This window comes from Apodemus sylvaticus, chromosome 17 (assembly GCF_947179515.1).
Source record: "Apodemus sylvaticus chromosome 17, mApoSyl1.1, whole genome shotgun sequence".
NCBI lineage: Eukaryota > Metazoa > Chordata > Mammalia > Rodentia > Muridae > Apodemus > Apodemus sylvaticus.
The window spans coordinates 25,576-51,321 of record NC_067488.1 but is presented as its reverse complement, the minus strand read 5'-3'; the positions used below and the strand labels follow the sequence as shown (position 1 = coordinate 51,321).

Here is a 25,746-nt window from a genome sequence, read left to right as displayed (position 1 = left end):
GACACAGCGCACAGCGTTTTGTGCCATGGTGTGTGGGGATGAGAGAGCGTTGTCTCCTTCTGCAGTCAGAGCCCTCCTTAATGGGAGTACTACAGGGAAACAATGCCTCACTCAAACCAGGGCGTTCAGAAATCAAATTCTCCGCTTATTAATCATCATTCTAATTAAGAAAAAGAATTGATCCTTTAACAACAATATAATATCCTTTTGTTTTCCTTTAATTAAGTCCATCAGTTTTTCATTTCTCTCTATAAAGGAAGAATAATGTTAAATTGTAGGAAGTTACTTATTGAAACCACTGATGCGATTCCCTGGAGCACCTCTGACATCTTATTTATCCATCCTTAGGAACTGTAATGCTACTTTGCTGCTACATTTAGTGTTTGGGTCAGAGAAGGGTGTTGAGTTATGACTCCTGTGCCTGTTTGGCTGATAGACATTTACCTAATAGCCTTAGTACAAGGTTAGTTTGTTCTTATTCCCCGATTCCTCTTTCTTAAACTTCATTTCTCTCTTCTACCTTCACTTCTCTCATTATACAACTGCTTCCTTAGTTTTACTGCCTCTCTTTTGCCTAATGCAAAGGAATTAAAATGTGCTTGAAAGTAACAACTATTGAATCAGGTATCCTTTTGCCAATCTGTCATTTTGATAAGTTCAGGAATGTGGTGCTATCCTCACATACAAACATGTCGGTGACAGGACTATCCTTGTTTTACTGCAGGCCTGTCACCCTGGCTACTAAAGAATCCTCAGACTTCAGTGGTTGGCTTACCAACTGCAGTCTTCAGTTTGGTATTTAGTGCCAAGAAGGAAAGTGATCATTTCACATCCATTGATTGGTTCTCGATTCCAGGCTGCACTGTAAATGTATGTATATAATAACTAATTTGATTCTTATGATAGTCTAATGGAATCAGGAAGTGTTCTATCTTGATTCTCCAGATCTAGAAAACTAGCTTTTAACTTGGCAGTGTCTTCATGGAAAGTTACTCAGTAGCAATATTCAGTACCAGTTCCCTAAAGAAACAAAGTTATTAAGGAGTGCTATGCTTTTTGTTCCAGGAGAATGCTTTCTATAAGTCTTCAAAAATTACCTACCATGAACATAAGACAGTAGTATTTTCTAGACTATCAAATTTGTTTTTACCCATTAAAACACAAACTTTTCTTGTAAACTGGTCAAACTTCAACCTAAAATTTATGAATGCTTCAGTTTTCCCCAAATTGTTATTTTTTTCCTAAATACATTGTGTTTTTTAAAAAGTTTAAAAGATTTAATGTTAATTCATAAAAAGGAATCATCTTCCACATATGTTCATTTACTTTTAATATTTAATATCATGAAACTGAATTGGTATTATTTTTGTAAAATTTCTTTACATTATTGTTTGATGTGTGTGATGATAACCATTGACTGCTGTTCCTCCCGACTCCTCTAATCTCATGGCTCACAAATGCTTTCTACATAAAAGCTGGTGTCTATCTACATATTCTTTGAACAATATGTCATATGTTTTGAACAGTTTGATATTCACATAATATTTTTTAATATTTAAATTATATGAGCAGGGTAGAGTAATGAATTACTGAAAGAGTAGCTATCAGTATATATATGGTTGTGAAAATATGTCATTCCTTACAAAGATGTATGGCTCAAATTTAAAGCCACTAAGTGTAAGGGAAAGAAATGCATGTGCCTTTTTGTCCGTTGTCATGGCCCTTAGAATACTGACATCACAATGGTTCTTCATCCTGACTGCTACAGAATCCTCGGACTTCAGTAGGTTGACTACCAACCTTAGTCACCAGTTTGCTATTCAGGACTAGAAAGACAAAATTCGAGTTTATTCAAAGGTTCTCCCTTCCAGGCTCCACCAAAAAGGTATTTTTTTTATAAGTAATTTGTTTCTCATGATAGCTTAATCATATCAGGAAATGTTCTCTCTTTATTCCTCTAGATCATATGAACTAACTCTCAACTCAGTAGTGGTTTCTTGAAAAGGTAGACATTCAAGCCATATTCGGTACCAATCTTCTGTAGAAACAACATTATTATATGAAGGGAGGTATGCTTTAAGCATACAGGAGAACAATTTCTGTAAATCTTACCAAAAAAAAGTGTCCAGGTTATGCTTGAGCATTGTTTTATATGCAACCCAATTGTTTTAACCACCATGACTACAAATATTTTTAAAAAGAATTGGTCATTCTTTTTTGTAGACCCTAAACCTTAGAACTCCCTGGTTTTCTTCAAATTGTTATAGTTACAACACATATTGTGTTCTTTGGAATATATTTTGAATATTTGAACATTAATTCTAATTAGACAGGAACTACTTTCCAGACATGTTAATTTCCTTTCAGTTTGTCCATCACAAAATTTCGTTGCTATTATTTTGTAACATATCTTCACATTAGTGTTTGAAGTATGCGATGACAACCATTGGCTGCTGTTCCTCCTGACTTTGAATCTCATGGGTCTCATAGGCTTTCCACATAAATGCTGGTGTCTCTCTACATATTCTTTGAAAGACGTCATATGTTTTGGCGAGAATTATAGTCACTAAATATATAATTTTAATATTTGTATTGTATGAGCAGGGTAGAGAAAAGAAATCACCAAAAAGTATGAGTCACTGCATGTGTGTGTGTGTGTAACCAGTGAGAATCACATCAAGTCTGTCTTCTACATACAGGATTTAAGACTTATCAAAATGTACAGTATTGTCCTGGACCTGGGGTTCATGAGTTCACTGTCCCTGCTCTTTGTGTGTTTATTAGCACAGAGATGTAACAGCCCACACAAAAACATTTTTCTCTTATTATGACCTTAACATTTGCCAAAAGTGCCCCATACTGAAATTCCTTTTTAGTATCTTTTTTCCCCTTAGACCAAAGCCAGATGTGTACCCAGACACAAAGCCTCTGTGTATAGCAAGCTGTTTTAAATATTGTGACTCGGCAATGTGCTGTCTTTTCTCTGCTTGAGCCAAGGATCTCTGCTCAGTGTCTGTGGGTTACCAAGCTCCTTCTTTATTGTATGTCTTGTCAGCTATCCCTATTCATTTAACCTTTCATTAGCGTCTGTGCAGCTTTCCTGTCTGCAAAGGCAAGGAGAACCCGAAAGGCCCCACTGTCACAGTTATTAGATTTCTCCGTTACATCCCAGCAACCACAAAGAAGCAAGAGTGGAGACTATTGTCGTGCATGCTGCTGTCCTGGGGTGCAGCTCTTCTGTGCATGTCAAGGACATGTGCCACATGTTGATATGCATCCCAGGAATAAATGCGCAACATGGGGGATAGGCTGACAGAGGCAGCAATGAGCTTTGTAGGAGTTATTGCGAAGACCAACAGTTAGTGAAGGAATTTTGCTTAACCAGCCAAGGAGATAGACGGAGTTGAGAGTTGCCAAGATCTGCCTTGTGGAGCTTGTCAGTCCCATTGTTTTCATCTAAACTTCATTTGAGGGAAAATTGAATACCTTCGACAGGAATGAAAGTCTTCTTTTCTCCTTTAACCTCGGAGGTGAAAATGTTATTTCTGATGACTGTTATGGTGCATTACAACTATTTTTGTATGGACTAAAGATATGTGAATGATTATGTTACTTACGTCTCATAATTTTTACAATTTCACTGCAAAATCGTGAAAAATGTTTTAACAGGGATTTGTATGTTTTATAAATCTGGTTTTAAAATGGAGCACGTGAATCTCCTTGTGCTCCTGCTTTGCTGTGGCTGCCATAGCACAGTGTGGCTATCACCTGGTTTTTATACATGTGTTTTCATGCTTGCTGTAATATGGAGGAGAAGAGGAATGATTACAGGTCTCTTTCACATAATAATAAATACAAATACTTGGATATGTAGAGTGGAAAAGATTTCATTTTAAACATCATAATGAACTCTCAGAGCTGGAAGAGAGCTCAGTTGGTAGAGCGCCTCCCACAGGAGCATGAAGACCTTGCTCCCCAACAAGTATAATGGGCCAGCCAGCATGGCACCTTTCATTGCTGTTCTCAGGGCTGGGAAGGCAGTGACAGGCAGGTCCCTGGGGTTCACTAGCCACCCAGCTCAGCCTCATTGTTGAGGAGAAGGCAGGGAATCACCATGAATGCCATTGGTTCTGGTGTCTAATCTTGACCCACTCAGTGTTTGGGGATGTCTGCCTTGGAAAGCAGAGTTTAAAGTGAGCATACACTATAATGGCTTCAGTTATGGCGTTTCTGTGCATATGCTTCCTTCTCTTTGTGGCACTGCCTGCTCATTCCTATTAGCCAAACAACCAGTTTGGTAATCTCTATGGCTGCCTCCCCACAACTGCTTGGTGATATAAGTCCTAGTGGTTTCGTTTTAACTGCTTTATTGTGAGATACCTCACATACCACCATGTAATCACCCTTTAAAATGTACATTAATAATACCCCATTATATGGATACACGGTTTCTTTTAGCATCATCAATTTATGGATTTTTTACTATTATGCATAATGCTGCTGAGAACTTTATTTGGGAGAGGGTCAGATGTTTTTATTTCTCTTGGATGTATACCTTTAAGAAGAATTGTTGGATCATGTGGCCTTCTTTTTGTCCATTTGAGTTGTCTTCAGAAAAACAAACCAAAACCAAAAACCAAAAAAACCTCTTGTGGTCTTAAAAAATACATATGTGGTAAAAGGGTTTTTTTTGTTTTTTTTGTTTTTTGTTTTGCTCGCTCTCTCTCTTTCTTTCTTTTACATTAATAAAAAGCTGTTACTGGGTGGTGGTAAGGCAGAAGCAGACAGATTTCTGAGTTCAAGGACAGCCTGCTTTACAGGGCAAGTTCTAGGACAGACTGGGATACACAGAGAAACCCTATCTTGAAAAACAAAAAATTAGGAAAGGAAAATCATATGCTTAGGTTATTTAGATGTATGGTTAGGAATGAACTCAATTTGTGAAAGTGTGAAAAAGGAAAAGGACTCATGTAGTATGCACTTTATATTGCAAAAAAATTCCTTTTCTAGTGGCATTCACTCACATACACATACACACACACACACACACACACACACAGACACTAATTGATTTAAGAAATTAAGAAAATATGGTGGTGATGGCGCACACCTTTAATCCCAGCACTTGGAAGGCAGAGGCAGGTGGATTTCTGAGTTCGAGGCCAGCCTGGTCTACAGAGTGAGTGCCAAGACAGAGAAACTCTGTCTTGAAAAGAACCGAGCCCCCCCCAAAAAAAAGAAAATATTTCTTGATTGGGTTTCTTGTTATATTTGTTCTTTCTTATTAATTCCTCACATTAACAAATCTAATTTACTTTTGAATAGTGACTTGGCCCCGTCTTAAAGCATTACTGTTATTTTAGAAACCCAGTGGAGTTTTAACATTTGTTTTCCCTAGTTTTTTTTTAAATACTAATAATCATTTTCCACCCCCCAGAGGTAGCTACTCTAGCAACAAAAGGCTATCTGTTGCAGTTGAAGAGAAATTTACTAGTGGGATCCCCCTCCCCACCTGCAAAAATAAAAGTTTGAAAAACAGTAGTAAAATTATCTCTTTTTCCTATGTAGGCCAAGAGGGCTTGCCCTGGTTATAGTCTCAATATTTTAAGTCATAGGATCATGTAAAATTTTGACTTGCTAGCATTAAACTTCTGATATATAAAATGAAAGCTTTAGATTTAATTCCAAATTTACCAAATAATTTGAGTGCATACTTCCCAGAATAGCAACATAAAGTAAGTCAAAGAATGAACAGCATAAAATTCTTGCTAGCATAAGAGAGATAATGAGCTAGACAATTAAGTTAGAAATTCTTTTTTTTTAAGATTTATTTATTATTATATGTAAGTACACTAGCTGTTTTCAAACACTCCAGAAGAGGGCGTCAGATCTTGTTACGGGTGGTTGTGAGTCACCATGTGGTTGCTGGGATTTGAACTCAGGACCTTTGGAAGAGCAGTCAGTGCTCTTAACCACTGAGCCATCTCTCCAGCCCTAAGTTAGGAATTCTAACCTATTAGTGATGAGTGAGAAGATTGGTGATGTGGATGGGTTGGGGGTAGCATGTTGATTGTCTGAGGGACTAGCTTTCTAGGTGGAGAGAAGAACCAGCACAGAAGCTCTGAAGTGGGCAGAGGGACTTACATTGCCTGGGGCACATGGGGTCTTGGTATTAGTGGGGTGAATGTTGGCTTTTACTCTCTCTCTCTCTCTCTCTCTCTCTCTCTCTCTCTCTCTCTCTCTCTCTCCTCTTGAGGCTAAATGGTTCAATAAGGAAGCAAGTAGTAGATACAAAGAACTTAAATCTTTGTGCACTAGTTTTTTAAGAGTCACAGGAACTGATGGAGGATAGGAAAAGAGTGAGGAAAACAAAACAAAATCAAATTTGGTTGGTCTGTAAGACAAGCAAAGGAAGTTTCACATAGAGGTCAGGTAAGGTAGGGATGAGGTTGCCACTGGAGATGAATGTTACTTTGAGGGTGGCAGTTTAAGTGAAGTGGGCCAAAGCTTGGTCTGAGCTTGGGAGAATGAAAGGAAAGTGAGTATAGGAAATGAAAACAACTGTTTAAATTGTACCTCAAAGGGCAAAAGGAAGCACCTGAAGTTAGGGTGTTTCATTTTTGTTTTGGTAAAATTGCAGAATTGTTAGCATATTTAATATTGAGATTGAATTTAGTGGAGAAGGAATGGTTGACACAGGAGGGAACTGGAAGTGTTTTTTTTGTTGTTGTTGTTGTTTTGAGAAAATTTAAGATGGGATTCTAATCACTGCCTGTGTTGAAAGCTTTATTTAGCTATGATCAGTTTAAGTATGATCAGTTCATCTGAAACAGAAAGATGGTGGTGTAGTTAGTATATGAGACTCAGGAAGATTAAATGTGTAGAATGTGGAAACCGTTTAGGACAAGAATAGAGACTTTTCATGAGAATTAGTCAATATTTGCTTTTCCCCCAAGATTTATTTTTATGGGGCTAGGGAGATGACTAAATAATTAAGAGGGCTTGCTTCTTTTGCACTCCAGCACTAGGGCCAGGCAGTTCAGAACTGTCTGTAACTCAGTCCTAAGCGATCTGGCACCTTCCTCTCTCCTCCTTGGATACCTGCATATACATGTCTTGGTCATGTACATAAATAAGAATAATACAAATACATTTTAAAATATTTATATGTTTGTGTGTTTGCCCATCCACAGGGGTCAGAATAAGGCACTTGCTGCTCTTTACTGCTGAGCCATTCTTCCTCTTTGTTAATATTTGTAAAGTCATTATTGAACACAAGAATTAATTACTTAGTGATTTCTTCAGTTACTACAGCTATCACTTGGAGAGATAACTGTAAAGAATTGGTTTTTAAATTGTGCAAGTTTTTTATGTATTGCTTGTGAAGTTACAATGTGATTCCTATAGCTAGTTTATTTTACTCACCCTTGTAATACTCCAGAAATACTGGGTATTCATTCAAGTTAGGTAAATGAGTTCAAAACTTGTAGATAAGTCATCTTTTCTTTCCCAAGGTGTTAGCCTCCACAGGTTCCACCTACCTAGACTATTAAAGCATATCCCAGAAAGACAAAGAGTTTTATAGTTTTAATCTGAAACAGATGATTTTTAAGGCCTTAAAGGATGTTTAGTGTTCAATATCTAGATAAAGGTTCTTATAGTGAAATTGTAACTGTGTAATAGAAAGTTGAATTCTTTATCAGTATTGAATAGAAAGAAGTAGTAGAGAAATTACAAATAAGTTGAGTTAATTATAAGCCGGGCGGTGTGGTGCACGCCTGTAATCCCAGCACTCTGGGAGGCAGAGGCAGGTGGATTTCTGAGTTCGAGGCCAGCCTGGTCTACAGAGTGAGTTCCAGGACAGTCAGGGCTATACAGAGAAACCCTGTCTCAAAAACCCCAAGTCCAAAAACAAAAACAATACCACCACCAACAAAAAAGTTGTAATTATAGTTGTAGGATTGATTGTAAAGCTGGAGCAGGTCACATACGTTTTGTAGAGTTGGAAACAGGAAATACTTGGGAAGTCTATCTAGAGTCTCCCTGACTTTGAATATGTGCACTCATTCCTATTTTAAACTAGGATACGGAAAATTAGGGACTGGATACTTGGCTCAGCAGTTATGAGTGCTTACTATTTCAGAGGACTGGAATTCAGTTTGCCAACACCCACATGAGATGGCCTGTAAGTCTAGATTGAGGGGATTTGATGGTTTCTTCTAGACTCTCTGGGGACTTGCACTTATACCTCTCACTCCATTCCCATAATTAAACATCATAAAAATAAGTTTTTTTAAGAGACTGGAGAGATGGCTCAGTTGTTCAGAGCACTGGCTGTTCTTCCAGATGACTTAGCCTCATTCTCAGTACCACCTACATACAGGATAGCTCACAATTGTCTGTAAGTCTGGTCCCAAGGGATCTGACACCCTTTTCTGGGCTCCTCTGGTACCAGATAAGCATGTGTTATTCCGACATACATGCAGGCAAAACACTCTTACACATAAAAATTTTAAATGTCTTTTTTAAAACATGTAGAAAGTTAAACTCAGTATCAGTTTAGTGTATAAGCTCAGGACATATTTTAGAGAGATAGTGGTTAAAGGAGAATCAGATAGATCTTAGTGAGGTTTCTGTTGGGTTATTGGGAAAGAAGTGATAGGTCTAAGGTAGATTTGTAAAGAAGATCTAGGGTCAAAACCTCTTTAAAGAACACAGAGAATAGCCGGGCAGTGGTGGCGCATGCTTATAATCCCAGCACTCCGGGAGGCAGAGGCAGGCGGATTTCTGAGTTCAAGGCCAGCCTGGTCTACAAAGTGAGTTCCAGGACAGCCAGGGCTATACAGAGAAACCCTGTCTCAAAAAAACCAAATCCAAAAACAAACAAACAAACAAAAAAAACCAAAAAACAAAAAAAACAAAACAAACAAACAAACAAACAAAAAAAAACCACAGAGAGGTTGGAAACTTAAAGAGGACAATTAGAGAAGAATTGGATTTGAATCAAAGGCCAATAACTTAAAAGTAGTTAAAGATATGTGAAATGCTATTTGAGGGACCAATGGATCAGTAGATAAAGGCACTTACTTGTCACCAAGCCTTATAGAGTTTAAAGCATAGCTTGTTCGAACCTTCATGGTAGAAGGAGGGAACTAACTTCCACAAGTTGTCCTCTGACCTCTACACACTCAAAGTTGCATGTTCACAGGTGGACACAAGTAAACATAAATAATTTAAGCAAACAATCTTTAGTAAAATATAGTATTTTAAGTATACCCACAGAACTAAATTATTTTAATGAATTAATGCTTTCCAAAATACTTCATTTGTTAATAAAATAGTCAACATTTGAAAAACAGTATTTATTGTAAATGAGTTAAATGGATCCTGTAGTCTACAAAAACATTGATATAAGGGAAGGGCTGTAAGGAAGACAAAAAATTACAATGCCAATATTAATGAGGAGACTACATTTGTAGGCAATATTTCAGTTAACAGTGTGCTCTTTTAGATAGGAAAGAGTAGTATCTGTCTGTACAGGATATAAATAGTTCAAGTTAAAATTAAATACAAATAAAGGAAAATTTTCAAAGCAGCGTATATATCTCAATCCCCCAATGAGTTCTTACAAGTTTGTAAGTTAACCAGCACTTGAAAGGCAGAAGGAAATGGTCTACATTTCAAGGTTCAAGCTAGCCAGGAGTGTTCAGTAACATTGTCTCAAAAAAATTTTATGGTTTATGTAAAGGAAAAGGGGAAAGTGAAGCACAAACATATATAAAATGTACTTTAATAAAATTATGGAAGAGAACATGCTTGAAAAGCTCAGGAACATAGACTGTAAAAAGTTTAAGTATAGAAGGAAATACTGTGAATAAAAATTTTATTAAAGAATTGTAGGAACTATAGCATTAATGTTTCTCTGTTCTATTTCTTGACTGTGGTAGACACTGTGTGTATGACCAGTTGCCTTAGATTCTTGCCACTGTGTCTTCCTCACCTTAGATTCTTGCCACTGACTTTTTTTTTTAATCTTAATGGATGTTATGTCTTCAAACTGTGTGAATCAAAGCAAATATTTTCCTCAAAAAAATTGCAGTATCAAACCAAACTTTAAGACAGTCCTTAAAGAAAGAAAGTTTTAAAATAATTTTTTTAAAAACTTAATCAGCACAAGGACCAAATAGCAAAGTGAAAATGTACCACAGGCATGAAGAGGTTTTTTTCTTTCTTTTTCTTTTTCTTTCTCTTTCTTTTTCTTTTGTTCTCTTCCCTCCCTCCCTCCCTCCCTCCTTACCCCCCTCTCTTTCTTATGATGCGAGGGGACAGGTTCTCACCATGTAGCCCTCACTTAGCTGAAACTTTCTGTGCAGACCAGGTTGGTCTAGATTTTTACAAATAGCTAGCTGCCTGTCTTTGCTGTGCTACAATTAAAGATGTGTGCTACCCAGCCCAACAAACCTCTTCTTTTGCCTAGGCTATCTGGCCAGCTTGCTTCTTGGACCCATCTGTCTCTACTCCACACTCAGGTTTCAGATACATTTGGCTCTTGCCTGGCTTTTTTGTTGGTGTTGGGGACTTAAACATCGGTTCTCATGTTTGCGCATCAGATGCTCTTACACACTGTTTACCTATTCTCACAGAATTTTTAAAGAGGGGTGTGTGTGTGTGTCTGTCATTGTATGCCTGTGTCAGTTTTCTGTTGCTGTGAAGAAATACCATTACCATGGCAACTCTTTATAAAAAAAAAAGCATTTAATTGGAGCTTGTTTAGTCTATTGTCATGTTGGGATGCATGATTGCAGGCAGGCATGTAGACATAGTGTTAAGAGTTGTTGAGAGTTCTACATGTGGATTGGCAGGCAGCAGAAAGAGAAAAACACTGAGTTTTGTTTGAGCATTTGAAACTTCAAAGCCAAACCCCTAGTGACACACTCCTCTAACGAGACCACACTTATTCCAAAAAGGCCTTGGACTTAGAGCTCATGTTTTTTTGGCCAGGGTGTAAGTCAGTAAGCTTCAGTGATTCTTTTGAAGCTGGGGTAAGTTACATGTGTGTGCAGGATACCTGGCTTGTTATGTGGGTAACTATGATCTGAACTTCTAGCTCTCATGATTCAGTAAACACTCCACCCTTACAATATCAAACTGATGGGGAAATAAGTTGATATTTGTATTTTCTATTTATCAATATATGAAATAGGGTCTCATATAGCTCAGACTGACTTTCAACCGACTATGTAGCTAATGATGAACTTTAACTTAAAAAAAAAAACACTTATTTTTTTGAGACAGGATTTCTCTGAGTTGTTCTGGCTGTCCTGGAATTTACTCAAGACCAGGCTGGCTTCTGACTCAGAGATCTACCTGTCTCTTCCTCCTGAGTGCTGGGATCAAGGGTGTGTACCACCTCACCTAGATTTTTCCCCCTGCATGTATGCCTGTGTGAGAGTGTCAGATTCTCTGGAAACTGGAACTACAGACAACCGTGTGGGTGCTGGGAATTGAACCTAGGTCCTATGGAAGAAAAACCAGTGCTCTCAAATATTGAGCCATCTCAAATATTGAGCCATCAAATATAGCTCCTTTATTGTTTTGAAACACTGAGTCTTAACTATGTAGGCTTGGCTGGCCTGGTATTTCCTTTGTTAGACTGAGATGGCACCAAAGAGATCAGCCTACTTATGCCTCCAGAGCACTAGGATTCACGGTGTGTGCTGTCACATGTTGCTTTTAATTACACATTTATTTTGTGTAGGTTTGTGTGTATGTGAGCTTATGTGTACCATGGGCACATGTGTAGTGGAAATCAGTTCTCGGTTTTGAACTCAAGTCCCAAAGTTTAGCAACAAAACACCCTTACCTGCCTAGACTTCTCACTGGCTTCAGCTCCAGTGAGAGTTAAAATTATGGAGGCATCTGTTCTCTAAGTAATTTAAGACATCTTGAAATTCCTTTATTCTGTTTTTTAGCCTTTTTATTTTCTAACATTTAATTGAATGCTCAGTACTTAATTTTAATTTATGATCAGTTGAAAGGACTTAGATTGTGGGTCTTAAAAAATGTTGGAAGTTTTACCATGTTGTATCCCTGGCTGGCCTTGAACTCCGAATCTATTTGCTTCTACCTTCTAGAAGTCTGGGATAAGAGGTGTTGGTCACGATGTCTGGCTGGAGTTTGATCACTAGAAAAAGTGACTCTGTCTTTTGGCTCTCAATGTTTCATTGTTTTTTTCTTTAATGAGTTTCAAAAATGTTTATATCTGCCTGATACATTTTTTGTCTAACTGTTACTTTTAACTTCTCAAAGTCACCCTTTTAGGTTTGTCTCATGTAGACCCTGTAGATGGATCCATGTAGTTGGATCAGGATTAGGTTTTTTTTGGTTTTTTTTGGGGGGGGGTTAGGGGGGACCCAATTTAAAATGCTTTTACTTGTTCACATAATGTGGGTTTACTTCTGTAATATTAGTCATTTTTTGTTGTTGTTGCTTGTGTTTCTGCCTGTTTTTTTATCATCTTTTAAAATTACTTTTTAATTTGCTCTCATTGTTCTTCTCATCTTACAAAAATACTTTATTTCATTTTGTTTAGGATACCATCAATTTTTTAATGTTTTATTTTCCTTTAATAAAGCCAACATGTAATAAACTGCTAGCATGGATAAATGTTGTCAAACCACGACATCATCAGTTGTAATATGGATGCTGATTTCAAATAAGCTAAAACGTGAAATTGAGTGCATTTTAGAATGATGGTCCTTTGCTGTTTGTACTTGACCTGTACAGTAACCTGTTGTTACTGAAAAGCCGAAGCCTTAATACACTTCAGTCTATTATATTTATCAAGTATCTTTTCTGAGAGCGGTTGCCTGAAGGCAATATTCTCAGCATTCTTAGCTTTGAAGTACTATTCATGGCTTTCAAGTGAAAGGATGTTTTGTCTGACAATATTTTAATATTTAAATTAAAAGTCAGAATTGGAGCTACACTTCTTTTTCCTTAAAACCCAACAGACTGTTCCCTTATCTATTGGCCTATAGGGTTACTATAGGGAAGTCTGGGACCAGCCTGACTTTTTTTTTCCCCTTTGTAGGTGACCTACTTCTGCCTGGGTATTGGCAGATTGCTTTCTTTATCCTTGAAGTTCAGTAACTTTATTAGACTGTATCTCGCTCTTGGTGTGATTCTCTATTACATTTTTCCTATTAGTGGTAAGCCATCTCGATCGGTGGGTTCAGGAAAATTTCTTAGATATCTTACATGCTTTAATTTTTGGAATTCTTTCTTAAGCATTAGTTATATAATTGCCCATCTTCATTTCCGGCTCCATTTCATTATTTACTAAATGCTTCCTTTGTTCTGTTCTGATATGTTATTTTCTTGATAATCTTTACTAAGTTTGTTCTCTTCAGTATTAGGACTACTACTTATAATGTGGATTTGTTTTGTTTGTTAGTTTCATTTTGATAGTGGCTTCACCACTTCATTCAGTTTTGTTATGTATGTCTGTGAGCAGGCTTTTCAATTTACCTTCTATTTACAAATGCTTTTAGTACTTGTAATGTCAAAAGGTGAAGCTATGTTGTTTTTGAGAAGATGGGTTCAAAACAGTTATAGAGTAGCCATGTCAAAATCTATTCTCTGTGAACACAAAATCAAATGATTTTGATTAAGTCTTTGTGTCAGATTTTGTGTTTTGTTAATGACTTGAGATTTGGTAAAAGCTCAATCATAATTCTTTCTGAAGATGTATAAACTGCATGCGCATAGTAGAATTCTGTTTGTTGTGTATGTTTCTGTGTATCAATAAAGGATGATTAATTATTTTTTACTTATGATTAATTACTTTTTACTTATAGTCATTAAAAGTCTATAAAGGTTATTTTTTATTGAGTAAGTTACCATGCAGAATAGATGAAATTCTTTGATGTTATGACTGATGTATTCTCTATCATTCATGTGTACCACAATGAAAAGTTCTTTTGTAAGAATTTCTCCAGAGTACCAATTTGTTCTTTGTGTTTGTTCTGGGTGGGGAACTGAAGATGGTGAACAATGTGCTCCTGATCTTTATTCAGACTTGAAGGCTGTAGTGGACAATGGGACTGTGACTAGTTGTTGTTAATGTGTGAGATTATTACTCTGACTTTGAATAAAAAAGGCCATTTCACTTGTTAATGGAGCAGGCTCTCTCATGAGCAAGTTTGTGTTAATTTTCTCTGTCTGTCTTCTTCCCCCTGAGGTGCAAATATACGTCTCAGAATTTCTTAAGGATTCTAAACTATTTTACTTAATTATCAATATTGTGACTGCTTCCTGTGATGTTTCTGGGGTTTTTTTTTTTTGTTTCTTTGTTTGTTTGTTTTGTTTTTAACCAGCAATTAGTTTGTCAAACACTTATTGCCATAGATAATAGATCCTGGGGCTTTAATAAACAAAAATTCATGTTCCTTCAAACTAGCATTCTAGGTGAAGTAAAGGAGTTAAACACAATTAATAAAATGTAGTAGAATACTAAGTGGAAAGGAAAAGTTTACATTTCCTAAGAACATGGGAGTCATAATTAAAGTTAGGGTGACATTTAAGAATGCTTGGTGAGGGAGTGAATGTGAATGTGTGAAGGGTACCACAAGTGCAGCATCTGCAACGGGGATATAGATGAGAATGTTGCAGGAAAATGATAGAGTAGCTGAACCCAGAGACAGAAGGTGGGAGTGAGATACTGGTAAATTCTGAAGGACTTTTTAAGGCCCTCACCAAGTGAGATTAGGCTTCCATATGAACAGCAACACGATTTAGGTTTATAGGGGTTTCTCTGGCTGCTAAATTGATCATAGAAACAGTAAGGTAGGCTAGGTGGAAGTGGAAGTCTTCCCAGCACTCGGGAAAGCAGAGATAGGCAGATCTCTGGGTTTGAGGTCAGCTTGGTCTGTAGAACAAGTTCTAGAACAGCCAGAGATATACACAGACAGCCTGTCTCATAAAATAAACAAAACAAAATAACAGCAAGGTATTTTGGCTAGCATTTTAGTATACACATATATACACATATACACATATAAGCAAATGTTTTATAACTGAAACGATACATTTACTAACAATACTATTTTTTGTTTCTGTTAGGAGAAAGGAATTCTGGTCAAATTACGGTAGATTTGTTTGATTCCACATCTTGTCGGTGACTAACACTGTCAAATAAGTTATAGCCCTGACTTAATAAGTAAAATTTTGGTTGTATATTCAGACAAAATGAATAAAATGTAAATTACAAATAATAAAAGCTAAAAATTAAATACCTAAAATTCTTCTAATAAACTGCTACTAAAGAGTTGTTGCTGCTCCCTAGGGACAACTGCTTTCATAAAATATTTTTGGTTCAGATTTCCTGGGGATTTAACTCCATGCTTCTAAATGATATGTTTATAGTGTCTGTGTTTTTGGTTTATCAACTTTAGACATTCTCTCTTGACTTCTTGCTATGACAGATGTTTTCAGTCCCACTTCTCACTACTGACCTTCCTCGTTCATCGGTCACTGACTTGGCGCCTCTCTGGGGTTCTGCCCAGAAGATTTAGCCTTCCTCCTTCGCCTCAGCCCCTCTGTGAGTATTTTGCTCCCTACACTTTGCTGACCAGTTCATGTTCTTCTATCTGTCTCCATCCTTCAGAACCATGGGCAAACTATGTAGTTTTTGAAAAAAATTTAAGAATTTTTATTGGCTTAGGTTCATATTGGCACTTTGGAACTCTTGAATAATAGACTAGAATATTAGGTCAAAAGGGTTTTTTTTATATGTATACACTTGAATAATTTAGTTTTTGTTTTGCTATTAAAATGTTTTGAAGATTTGTTATTTTACATACATGAATGCTTTGCCTGAATGTATGTCTGTACACCTGTGTGCCTGGAGTTCAAGTAAGTCAGAAGAGGCTGTCAGATGACCTGGAGTTGAAGTTACAGATGCTTGTTAGCCACTATGCCAATGCTGGGAACTGAACCCAGGTTCTCTGCAAGAGCAACAAGTGATCTTGACAACTGAGCCATCTCTGCAACCCACTTTCTGTTTTTTAAAGAGATAGATGATATATTTGCCATATTTCATTCTTCAAACAACTAAATTTTCTCATGTCAGCATCTACTCTTTCAAAGTATACTAAATAGGTATGTAATTTTTTTTCATATCCTGGTACTATAATATTTCTTTCATTTTGAGTTTTTAAAGTTGTAATTAAAAATACTTGAATTATTATTGAATTTTTCCAGCAAAAATATTTTTATGTTCCAGTTATTTCTCTTCTAGGAATAGCCATTTCTAAGTCAAGAAGATAGGCTTTAAAAGTTTTGGTTGCTTTAGAAAGGTTTTACAGGTCAGAACTCTCCCTTTTATTACTAGAAAGTGAATAAAGGATAAAGTCAGTCATGATTCGGATCACAGAAGTATATTATTTCCATCACCTTAGATGGAAAAGATTTGAAAATGAATTTGAGGCATGATAGAGGGATATACCAGAAAGTGAATCAATATGCATCTGTATATTCATTACTTTCTTTGTGGCTATGATCAATACAGAATCAGCTTAAGGAAAAGTTCGTTTTGTTTGGATCATGGTTCTATTTCTCCCCCCCCCCCCCCCACCAAGATTCTACCGCCTACCACCCACCCAATTGCTTATGGTTTTAAAAAGTATAGTTTTTCATGGTCAGGAATAGTGTTGCAGCAGGAAGATAGATCACTTTCCTGGAGCTCTTTATAGCCTAATGGATCAGGATTCAGAGCATTTGTGCTAGAACCAGAAATTACTATCACCTTTAAAGCCTTGTCTCACCAGTCCACTTCTGCTAGTTAGGCCACAATCCTCAAATTTTCACAACTTCCTAAAACTGCAGCACCAGCTGGTGGCCAAATGCTCCACGCGTGAACATACATGATGTTTCATATATTTTTAAACCATAATAGAGTGTATCATAGCTGGTTCAATACTGTCTTACTTGATATGCCTTGTATTGCACCTGGTATGGCCTGATGCTTAGCTTAGATTATTTTCTCCCATACACCTAGGTCTAAGAAGTAGTGGAAGATTTGCAGGGGTGGGGGCTGTTGAAATCTCTAGCTTTGGCTGTCCAGGAACTTGCTCTGTAGAACAGGCTAGCTTTGAACTCAGAGATCTGCCTGCCTCTGCTTTAAAGGCTTGTACCACCACACCCGGCTTGATTTTTTTTTAAAATAGGTTTATTGTGTGTGTATGATTATATTGCCTGGATATTTGTAAGTGTACCACCCTTGGCCAGAAAAGGTTATTGGACCTCTTAGATCTTTAGTTATAGGTGGTTGTGAGCTGCCACATAGATGCTAAGACTGAACCTGGGTCCTTTGCAAGAATAGTAAGTGTTCTTAGGCGTTGAACCAGCTCTCTAGCTCTCAATTCTCTCTCTCTCTCTCTCTCTCTCTCTCTCTCTCTCTCTCTCTCTCTCTCTCTCTCTCTCTCTCTCTCTCTCCTCCCTCCGTCCGTCCCTCCCTCTCCTTCTCCCTCCTCTCTCCATCTCCCTCCTTCCCACACTCTCTCCCTCCCTCCCTCCCTCCTCTCAAAAGAATGATTTTACATCATATGTATGAGTGTTTTGCCTACTGAGTCATTGCTCTAGCTCTCTCAACAGTGTTTTAGAATACATATATTTGAGTGTTTGTTTTGTATACTGTTTGTATTTTTATAAATATTCTATAGTTACATGAAAATAGATTACTACTTAATCATATAAGTATTTTTACTTTATTATTCAAGGTGATATATTTCTGTATAGGTGACTGTTATTCTGACCTATGTGACTTAAGTTTTCATGTCATGCTTGTCTCAACCAAAAAATATCCAGCCAAATTATTTTGGTACTCATCAATTTAATTTTTAGATAAAAACAGTACTCTTGTACTTGACCAAATCATCAGTCCATGCAGTTACAGAGATTGAACCAATCTATGTATATATATAAAAGTACACATACATATGTATTAATTTGCCTTTTAATTTTTTGGTATGTATGGTTTACCTGCATATATTTTTGTATATTTTGTGCATGCCTGGTGCACATAGAGTCTAGAAGAGGGTATCTGATCTCTGAAAATTGTAGTTACAGATGGCTATGAGCCACGATTTGGTTGCTGGAACCAAACCTAGGTACCTTCACAAGTAATAAATATTCTTTACTGCTGAGCAATCGTGTATATTTTTAGGCTTGTGGTAATATTTTTAGTTTTGGGTGTTTGTGTGGACTCAGTAATTATTATTTGTGTTTCGGATTACAAAATTCATTTTTAGCAGTACAAGAAGCAGGCCAGAGAGATGGGTCACTGGGTAAGGGTTCCTGTCCCGAAGCCTGACCACCTAAATTCAATTTATATGGTAGAAAGGGAGAACTAAGTCCTGCAAGCTGTCCTTTAACTTCCACATGCACAGTATGGTGCAGTGTACATGTTCACACTATAAATGATGTAAAAAAGAAAAAAAAAATTAAGAAACAAGTTCTAAGGTTCATCCACAATCTTGTTCATCCTAGTTTGATTTCTTTGACTTCCTTATTCTTTGTATCACACTTTGCTTTAGAATTCTGTAGTTTTGTCACTACCAGCTATGCATTGTTATGGAGAAATAAATCTGAGACCAACTTGATTCTTCTGCCCACATTTTTTTTTACTTGATTTCCTTCTCCTAGATGCCCATGTTATTGCTTTAAGTTTAGTACTTCTTGCTCAAATATGTTCTATTTATTCTATATTTTTATTTTCTTGTGAATTAGTTTAAGCTGTATTTATTACGGAAAGCTTATATATGACTTTTAAACACTGAGACATTTCTCTAGCTTCAACTTTTATAGTTAGTCATTTTTATTTTTTAAACTACATTTTAAAAGTAAACTTATACAGTATCTTATTGTCAGCGTTTTGAGATACAGGTAAAGGAGGCAGTTTCACACTGTCGACCTCAGCAGCCTAACATATTCCCAAAGAGTTTTAGGAAAATTGACTCAGGCCAAACCAGCATTTGTGAATTTGACTTGAAAAGAAGTCAGGACTAGACAGCATATTATGAAGCAGACAGAGTTTAGTAAACATTTTAATACAGGTTTAAGCATGTATTAATAGATGTCTTGTAGGTTTACAAATGGTGAGGAAAAAAGTCTTCCCTCAGGAATATTGGAAGTTAGAATATTTTTACTGTAAGCAGGGAGTCAGGGGTGGAGGGCTCACAGCAACTCTCATTAGAAACATAGTTTGGATGATGTTTGGAGCTGGCTAGTATTTTTCTTAAAAGGTGGTAGCGAAGGTATAGGCTTGTTCTTGAGATTCTTTTGTTTTGTTTTGTTTTTTGTTTTTTGTTTTTTTTTTAATTTGGTTTTTTCGAGACAGGGTTTCCCTGTATAGCCCTGGCTGTCCTGGAGCTCACTCTGTAGACCAGGCTGGCCTCGAACTCAGAAATCCGCCTGCCTCTGCCTCCCAGAGTGCTGGGATTACAGGCGTGTGCCACCACCGCCTGGCTCTCCATGCTGTCTTAACTACCCGTCAACTCAAAGACCCTCCTACTTCCTGAGGCTGTTCTTGAGATTCTAAAGAACATTGTATTTGTTAGACTATGGGAAGACAATGGATAATTAACATTTTCTACATGTATCCTAAGATAGGACAATATTTTGTGTCTTCTTTTGGTGATGAGGAAACAGCTCAGTCAGTAAATTGCCTGTTCCAAAGCTTGAGAGGATCCCAGTTTAGATTCCCTGCAGGGACTTAATGCTAGAAGGGCCAGGGGCAGCCCTGGAGCTCATTGGCTAGCCAATTTAGTCAAATCAGTGAGCTCAAAGTTCAGCGAGAGACCCTGTCTCAAATCTGAAACCACCAGCTGTTGGTCCTTGCCTTCCAGACTCAAGCACTTATATGCACACACCTTATTTTTCTGTTTTATAATACCACTATAGGTTTTATCCTACTTTATGGATAAGAAAATGAAGCTTGGGAAAAAAATGAGATGACTAAATTTGGCAAGACTAAGGAGAATTGAAATGCAGACTTAGTCCTGACATATAATACCATATAATGTATATGGTCTTCTGTTCTCAGGAATTCCTGCTGCATCAGATTTCAGCAGAGAAGTATGCTGATGATGTTGTATTTAAGCACAAGCTACAACATACAAAGGGTATCAGGATATGTCTAGATAAACTCATCAGGATATGTTTAGAATATAAGAGTCATTTAAGTTTGTAGGGAGAGAGAAAGAATGAGAATTTAGATGACTTTGACAACAGAACAGCTTTATTTAACCTGAGAATGACACACCATGGTCAGATGTAGGTGGTAGAATGTACCTGTTAATTCTAAGGAAGAAAATCCTTTTGGCAGAATATTAGAAAGTCTTTATAAATATGGAATGACTGTTTTTTGCCTGTCTGCTCCATGGTCCACCCCCCCTTTTTTTTAACCAGTTAGGAAGTCAGCTCACTGTAGCCTATGACTCAAATGTAAAGAAAAATATTCTAATTGTAAGCAGTTTTAATGTTGATTAGAAATCTATAAAGATTATTAGATTGGATCTTTAAAAAAACTATAGTAGAAATGTAATAAAATTTGTGCAGTTGTTTGTTGATATATCACTTTATTAGTTACTTTTCTATTACTGTGAAAAAACACCATGACCAAGGCAATTTATAAAAGAAAGTGTTTAATTGGGCTTACAGTTCCAGAGGATTAGACTTTATGATGGTTGAATAAAGGCATGGTGGCAGGAACACCTGAGAATTTGACTCTTAAACAGCAAGCAAGAGACACAGTACTAATCTCAATGCTCACTGCTGCTGACACATCTCCTCCATTAAGGCCATACCTCCTAATCCTTCCCAAACAGTTCTACAAACTGGGAACCAGGTATATGAACATGAGCCTATGAGGGCTGTTCTCATTCAAACCACCACTGGTATTTTTCCAATATTGATTTATTAATGAAGGTTGAGGAAATGATTGTTTGTGTAGTTACAGTAATTACAAAACACACCTCTTTTCTGTTTCTCAACACTATTACAGTAGATGTGTAGCAATTCCTGTGATAGAGTGGTAACATTATTTTGGTAAATCATAATTTACTTAAGAGAATCTACAGAATATTTAGATAAAAGGTTTTATATGTTACCTTAATGGTTTAAAGAATTGGGCATGATGGTGCACTTCTGTAATTTCAATTCTAAGTTGAGGCAGGATTATAAATTCAACGCTAGCCTGGACTACATAGTGAGACTTTACCTCAGAAAGCCAGAAACTTGCAAAGATGGAAAGTTAAAAAAAAAAAGATTCAAAGAGGATCTGCTGTAAAGATGGGACTCTAAGTTTGGGGTCATGGTTTTTGCCTTTAACCCTAGTGCTGGGGCACTAGGGAGGCAGAGCAGGCTATCTAGGGACAGACAGTGAGACCTTGTCTAAAAAACCAAAATGTTTATTTTTATTATTACTATCATCATTGTTATTTGTTTGTTTGTTTATTATTGAGACAGGGTTTTTCTGCATAGCCCTGGCTAATCCTAGAACTTGTTATATAGACTAAGCTGGCCTGGATCTCAGAAATTCGCTCACTTACCTCTGCCTCCCAAGTGCTGAGATTAAAGGCATATGCCACCACTGCCTGGCAGATATCTAATATCTGTTATCTAGTCAGATTTCATATATTCAGTTAACTCATAAACATCTCTCACCTCTTTAATGTTTAGATTCTATAGAAAATTGCTTGCAATCCCAGGTCTTGTCCTTATAATTTCTCACATGTAGCTTCTATTAGTTATATTCATAACAGGGATTCTCTTAACGTGTTTCTCTGTGTGTTTTATATTTGACTCTTTTTTGTTGTTGTTGTTGTTGTTTGGTTTTTTTTGTTTTGTTTTGTTTTGTTTTGGTTTTGGTTTTTTTGAGACAGGTTTCTTCCTGGTTGTCCTGGAACTCACTCTACTGTAGACCAGGCTGGCCTTGAACTCAGAAATCCACCTGCCTCTGCCTCCCAAGTGCTAGGATTACAGGTGTGCACCACCACGCCCCGTTTTATATTTGACTCTTACTATGAGCTTTGAACAGGTTCAGTTTTGCTACATGAGATTACCTCAAAAATAATGACTTTTATCTTTTAAAGATTTATTTGGTTTATTCATTTTACATAGAAATTTTTAAAAATGTAGAAAAAGTAATAAAGTGACATTTCTGAAACTTTTCAGCTTAATGTATTTTTATTTTTTAAGCCAGAGGACAATCTTGCTTTAAAAGAAAAAAAGCAAAACAAGACCCAAAAACCCAGAGAAGGCAAACTTTAAATTTCTGCAGCTTCTTAAAGTAGGAAGATAAAAAGGAGGAAGAAGAAGCTATGTCTTTTGAATCAGGAAAAGTTAAATTTGTTTGAGTAATTCAGAAAATTGGGCATGTTCAACTTAGCCATACCCAGGGGCTCCATAAACAATCGCATAGCTGGAGTTTTTTAGAGATGTTATTTGATAACATAATTATTATTTCAGTATTTGATAATAGAGTGCAAGGTTCTTCTACTTTCTTTGGTTTTCAAAATAATGTATTGCTTGCACAGAGTAGGCCAAGAATTGGATGATGAGATGGCTCTGTGGAAAAGATGTTGTTACCAAGCCTGCTGACCTGAGATTGATTCTTTACATGGTTGAAGAAGTATATCCCTCCCTCCCATCCTTTTTTCTCTGTAGCTTTGGCTGTCCTGGAACACATTCTATACACCAGGCTAGCCTTGATCTCACAGATATCTGTCTGCCTCTGCCTCCTGAGTGCTGGCATTAAGCCAGCTGTGGGATAAGACCCAAATCAAAATGACAAAATGGTTTACTAGCACCTAATTATAACAGCCATGGCTGGTTGGTTTTGTGTGTGTATGTTAGTTACTCATGTATTGAAATACATTTGTCTATCCTTCACGGTTATTATTCATACTAATACTCAACTCATAACATTTTTAGCCAGTGGGGCTTCTAACTGATAGCTTTTGTTTTATTTAGTATTGAGAAGAGCCTAACACATTTTATTGAGTATTGAGAAGAGCCTAACATATTTTTTCCTTATGCCTCAGACTTAGAATCTGTCATTTCTTCACAAAACCCTGCTTGTATTAGAAGACCATATTGTGGATACTAGGAATGTTCATCATACTGAGATGACTGTTTCCCTGAACCTTTTCTGGTGTATAAGCCTAGTTTTTAAAAAAAACACTTTATGAATTTGTATTGATCCTAATAATTCATGTTTGTTCACTTTTCATATGCTCTCATCTTTTTAGAGACATGTCTGACAGGATCTTCTTTTCCCACCCTCCAAAAGCTGAAATCAGAGAGTATACACTATTATGCTTACTCTTAGTTTTTGTGGATTCATGCCTCTCCCCCTGCCCCAAATTAGTTGATTCTCAGAGCGAGGTCTGATTCTATAGCCTGGGCTGCAAGGGAAGATCCTATTTAAAACAACAGCAGCAATAACCACAACCATTATAGTGTCATATGTCTGTAGTCTTAGCAAAGAGGCTAAAGGGTAAGGCCAGCCAGTCTACATACAAATTTCAGGCCCACTAAGACAAAATCGTGCCTTAAACAAAACAAAACAAAACAAAACAAAAAACCTGAAAAATCAACCAAATAAAACTACTTGATTGCATGAATTTCATTTGCTCGTGGCTATGGCTACTGTAATTTTTCTATCTATCGAAACCTTAGAGAAACAATTTCCACTTGCACTTTTCCACCTTAACCTTGTTAGTGTTGTTCTAGTTATCTTTACTGCTTATGCTGAAGACGGTTTTGGCTTTCTTTTTTGAACCCAATGGCCTTAATTGAGATAGTGTTTCCATGCTGTAGAAGAGTGAACTTATCATTGTTGGCTATTTACTCTGTTAAACATATTAGCCTCTTTGTTTTCCTGCTTTCCTCTCTGGCAAAAACCCTGATATATTCTGAGGATGTCTCTCAGTGGTAGAAGACTTGCCTAGTGTATGCAAGGTCCAAAGTACAGTCTATAACTCTGCAAAGACAGCCCCTCTCCCAACATATACAACATATATGTGCTGTAGAAATTTAACATTAAGTAAGTTTTCCCCTTTCAAACAAGTATCTCATCTTGTGTTTCCTATTTTAATACATTTGTGTCATTTTAAGAACTAAGATGAGATATAATATGTTCAAATGTAATAAACAACATATATACAAATAATAGTAGATAAACATATCTATGTTCACAGTATTATACAACCATTAACCTTTTCTAGTTTCAAAACCATTTCACCACTTCATCAAGTATCTTCAGTGTTTGTGTTATTTATAAGTATGTACCAACATGCCTAGCATGGTTTTTAAAGAATGACTGCTTTCTTTTTAACTATGTATACATTTGTGTCTGTATATGGGTTTGTGCATTTGAGGCCAGAAGATGGCATCGTCTCCCCTAGAGCTGGAGTTACACCTAATATGGGTATTGGGAATCAAACTCAAGTTTTCTGCAACTGCTATATCATCTTTTTCTTTTTTTCTTTTCCTCTTTTCCTTTCTTTCTTTCTTTTTCTTTTATTTTTAGATTTATTTATTTTATGTATATGAGTACAATGTAATTGTCTTCAGATACCAGAAGAGGGCATCGGATCCTATAATAGGTGGTTGTGAGTCACCATATGGTTGCTGGGAATTGAACTCAGGACATCTGGAAGAGCAGTCAGTGCTCTTAAATAACGAACCATCTCTCAAGCTCCCTGGTATATCATCTTTTAAGCTCTGAGCCATCTATCCAACTTTTTTTTTTTTTTTTTTTTGTTTTTTGTTTTTTGAGACAGGGTTTCTCTGTGTAGTCCTGGCTGTCCTGTAACTCACTCTGTAGACCAGGCTGGCCTCGAACTCAGAAACCCACCTGCCTCTGCCTCCCAAGTGCTGGGATTACAGGCGTGCGCCACCACGCCCGGCTATCTATCCAACTTCTAAAACTGGTTTTTGAACATTTAAATCTCCCAAGCTCGCCCTACTTTTGGAAAATGTATTAAGAACAAATACATTCCAATTCTTCCAAGGGTTATCATTGCTCCATGTATGAAGTTGAAACTTAATATGGCTAACAAACGCCTTTACTTTCCAGTTTTTGCCATTTTGTCTTGTTTCATTTATGCCTCTTTGTTCAGTATAGGCCCAGTTCTTCATTGTAGATATTCTATAAGTCTTTCTCTTTCCCTTTCTCCCTCCAAGGCAGGGTCTCATTATTAGTCACGGTCATTTTGCAACTTAACCCACCTCTACTTCCCATGTTCTGGAATAAAATGTATGTGTCCCTCTGTGCTGCACCCCCTTCCCCCTTTTTAAACTTTTGAGACTAGACATCACAATATAGACTTGGCTGGCCTCAGAGTTGTGGTGCTCTTCCTGCCTTTTTTTTTTTTTTTAAAGCTATTAAAGATTGTTATATGCCCTTCTTTTGTACTTCTTTAACCCCTATTCCTTGTACTACTTTTAGGTTACCTATTTCACATTGTCCTTACTTATATATTTTTCTGGAACAATGAACCCATGATAGTCAAATGCTAGGTAATACAATACAGGCTGCAACTATAATGAATAGGATTTTTAACAGAAGTCAAGATTATTTAATAAATTATTTTTAAAAAGGTTTCAAAGATAGGAGGGTAGTTCTTGAGCTAGACCTCAAAGGAACCATTCCCATCAACACTAAAGTGTGTATGTGTA

General features: G+C 36.8%; 1 protein-coding gene and 1 pseudogene across 1 annotated transcript in view; both read left to right on the top strand.

Moving 5' to 3' along the window:
• The window catches only part of LOC127668211 (zinc finger protein basonuclin-2-like), a 74,263-nt gene extending 72,373 nt beyond the window's left edge, over positions 1–1,890 (top strand). Inside the window, exons 4-5 of the mRNA XM_052161741.1 lie at positions 725–870; positions 1,769–1,890. Coding sequence (XP_052017701.1) covers positions 725–745 — 21 coding nt within the window. The 3' untranslated portion in view covers positions 746–870; positions 1,769–1,890. The remainder of the gene's footprint in view (positions 1–724; positions 871–1,768) is intronic.
• LOC127668081 (ubiquitin-conjugating enzyme E2 G1-like) overlaps positions 1–25,746 on the top strand; it is a 233,851-nt pseudogene that overhangs the window by 190,273 nt on the left and 17,832 nt on the right.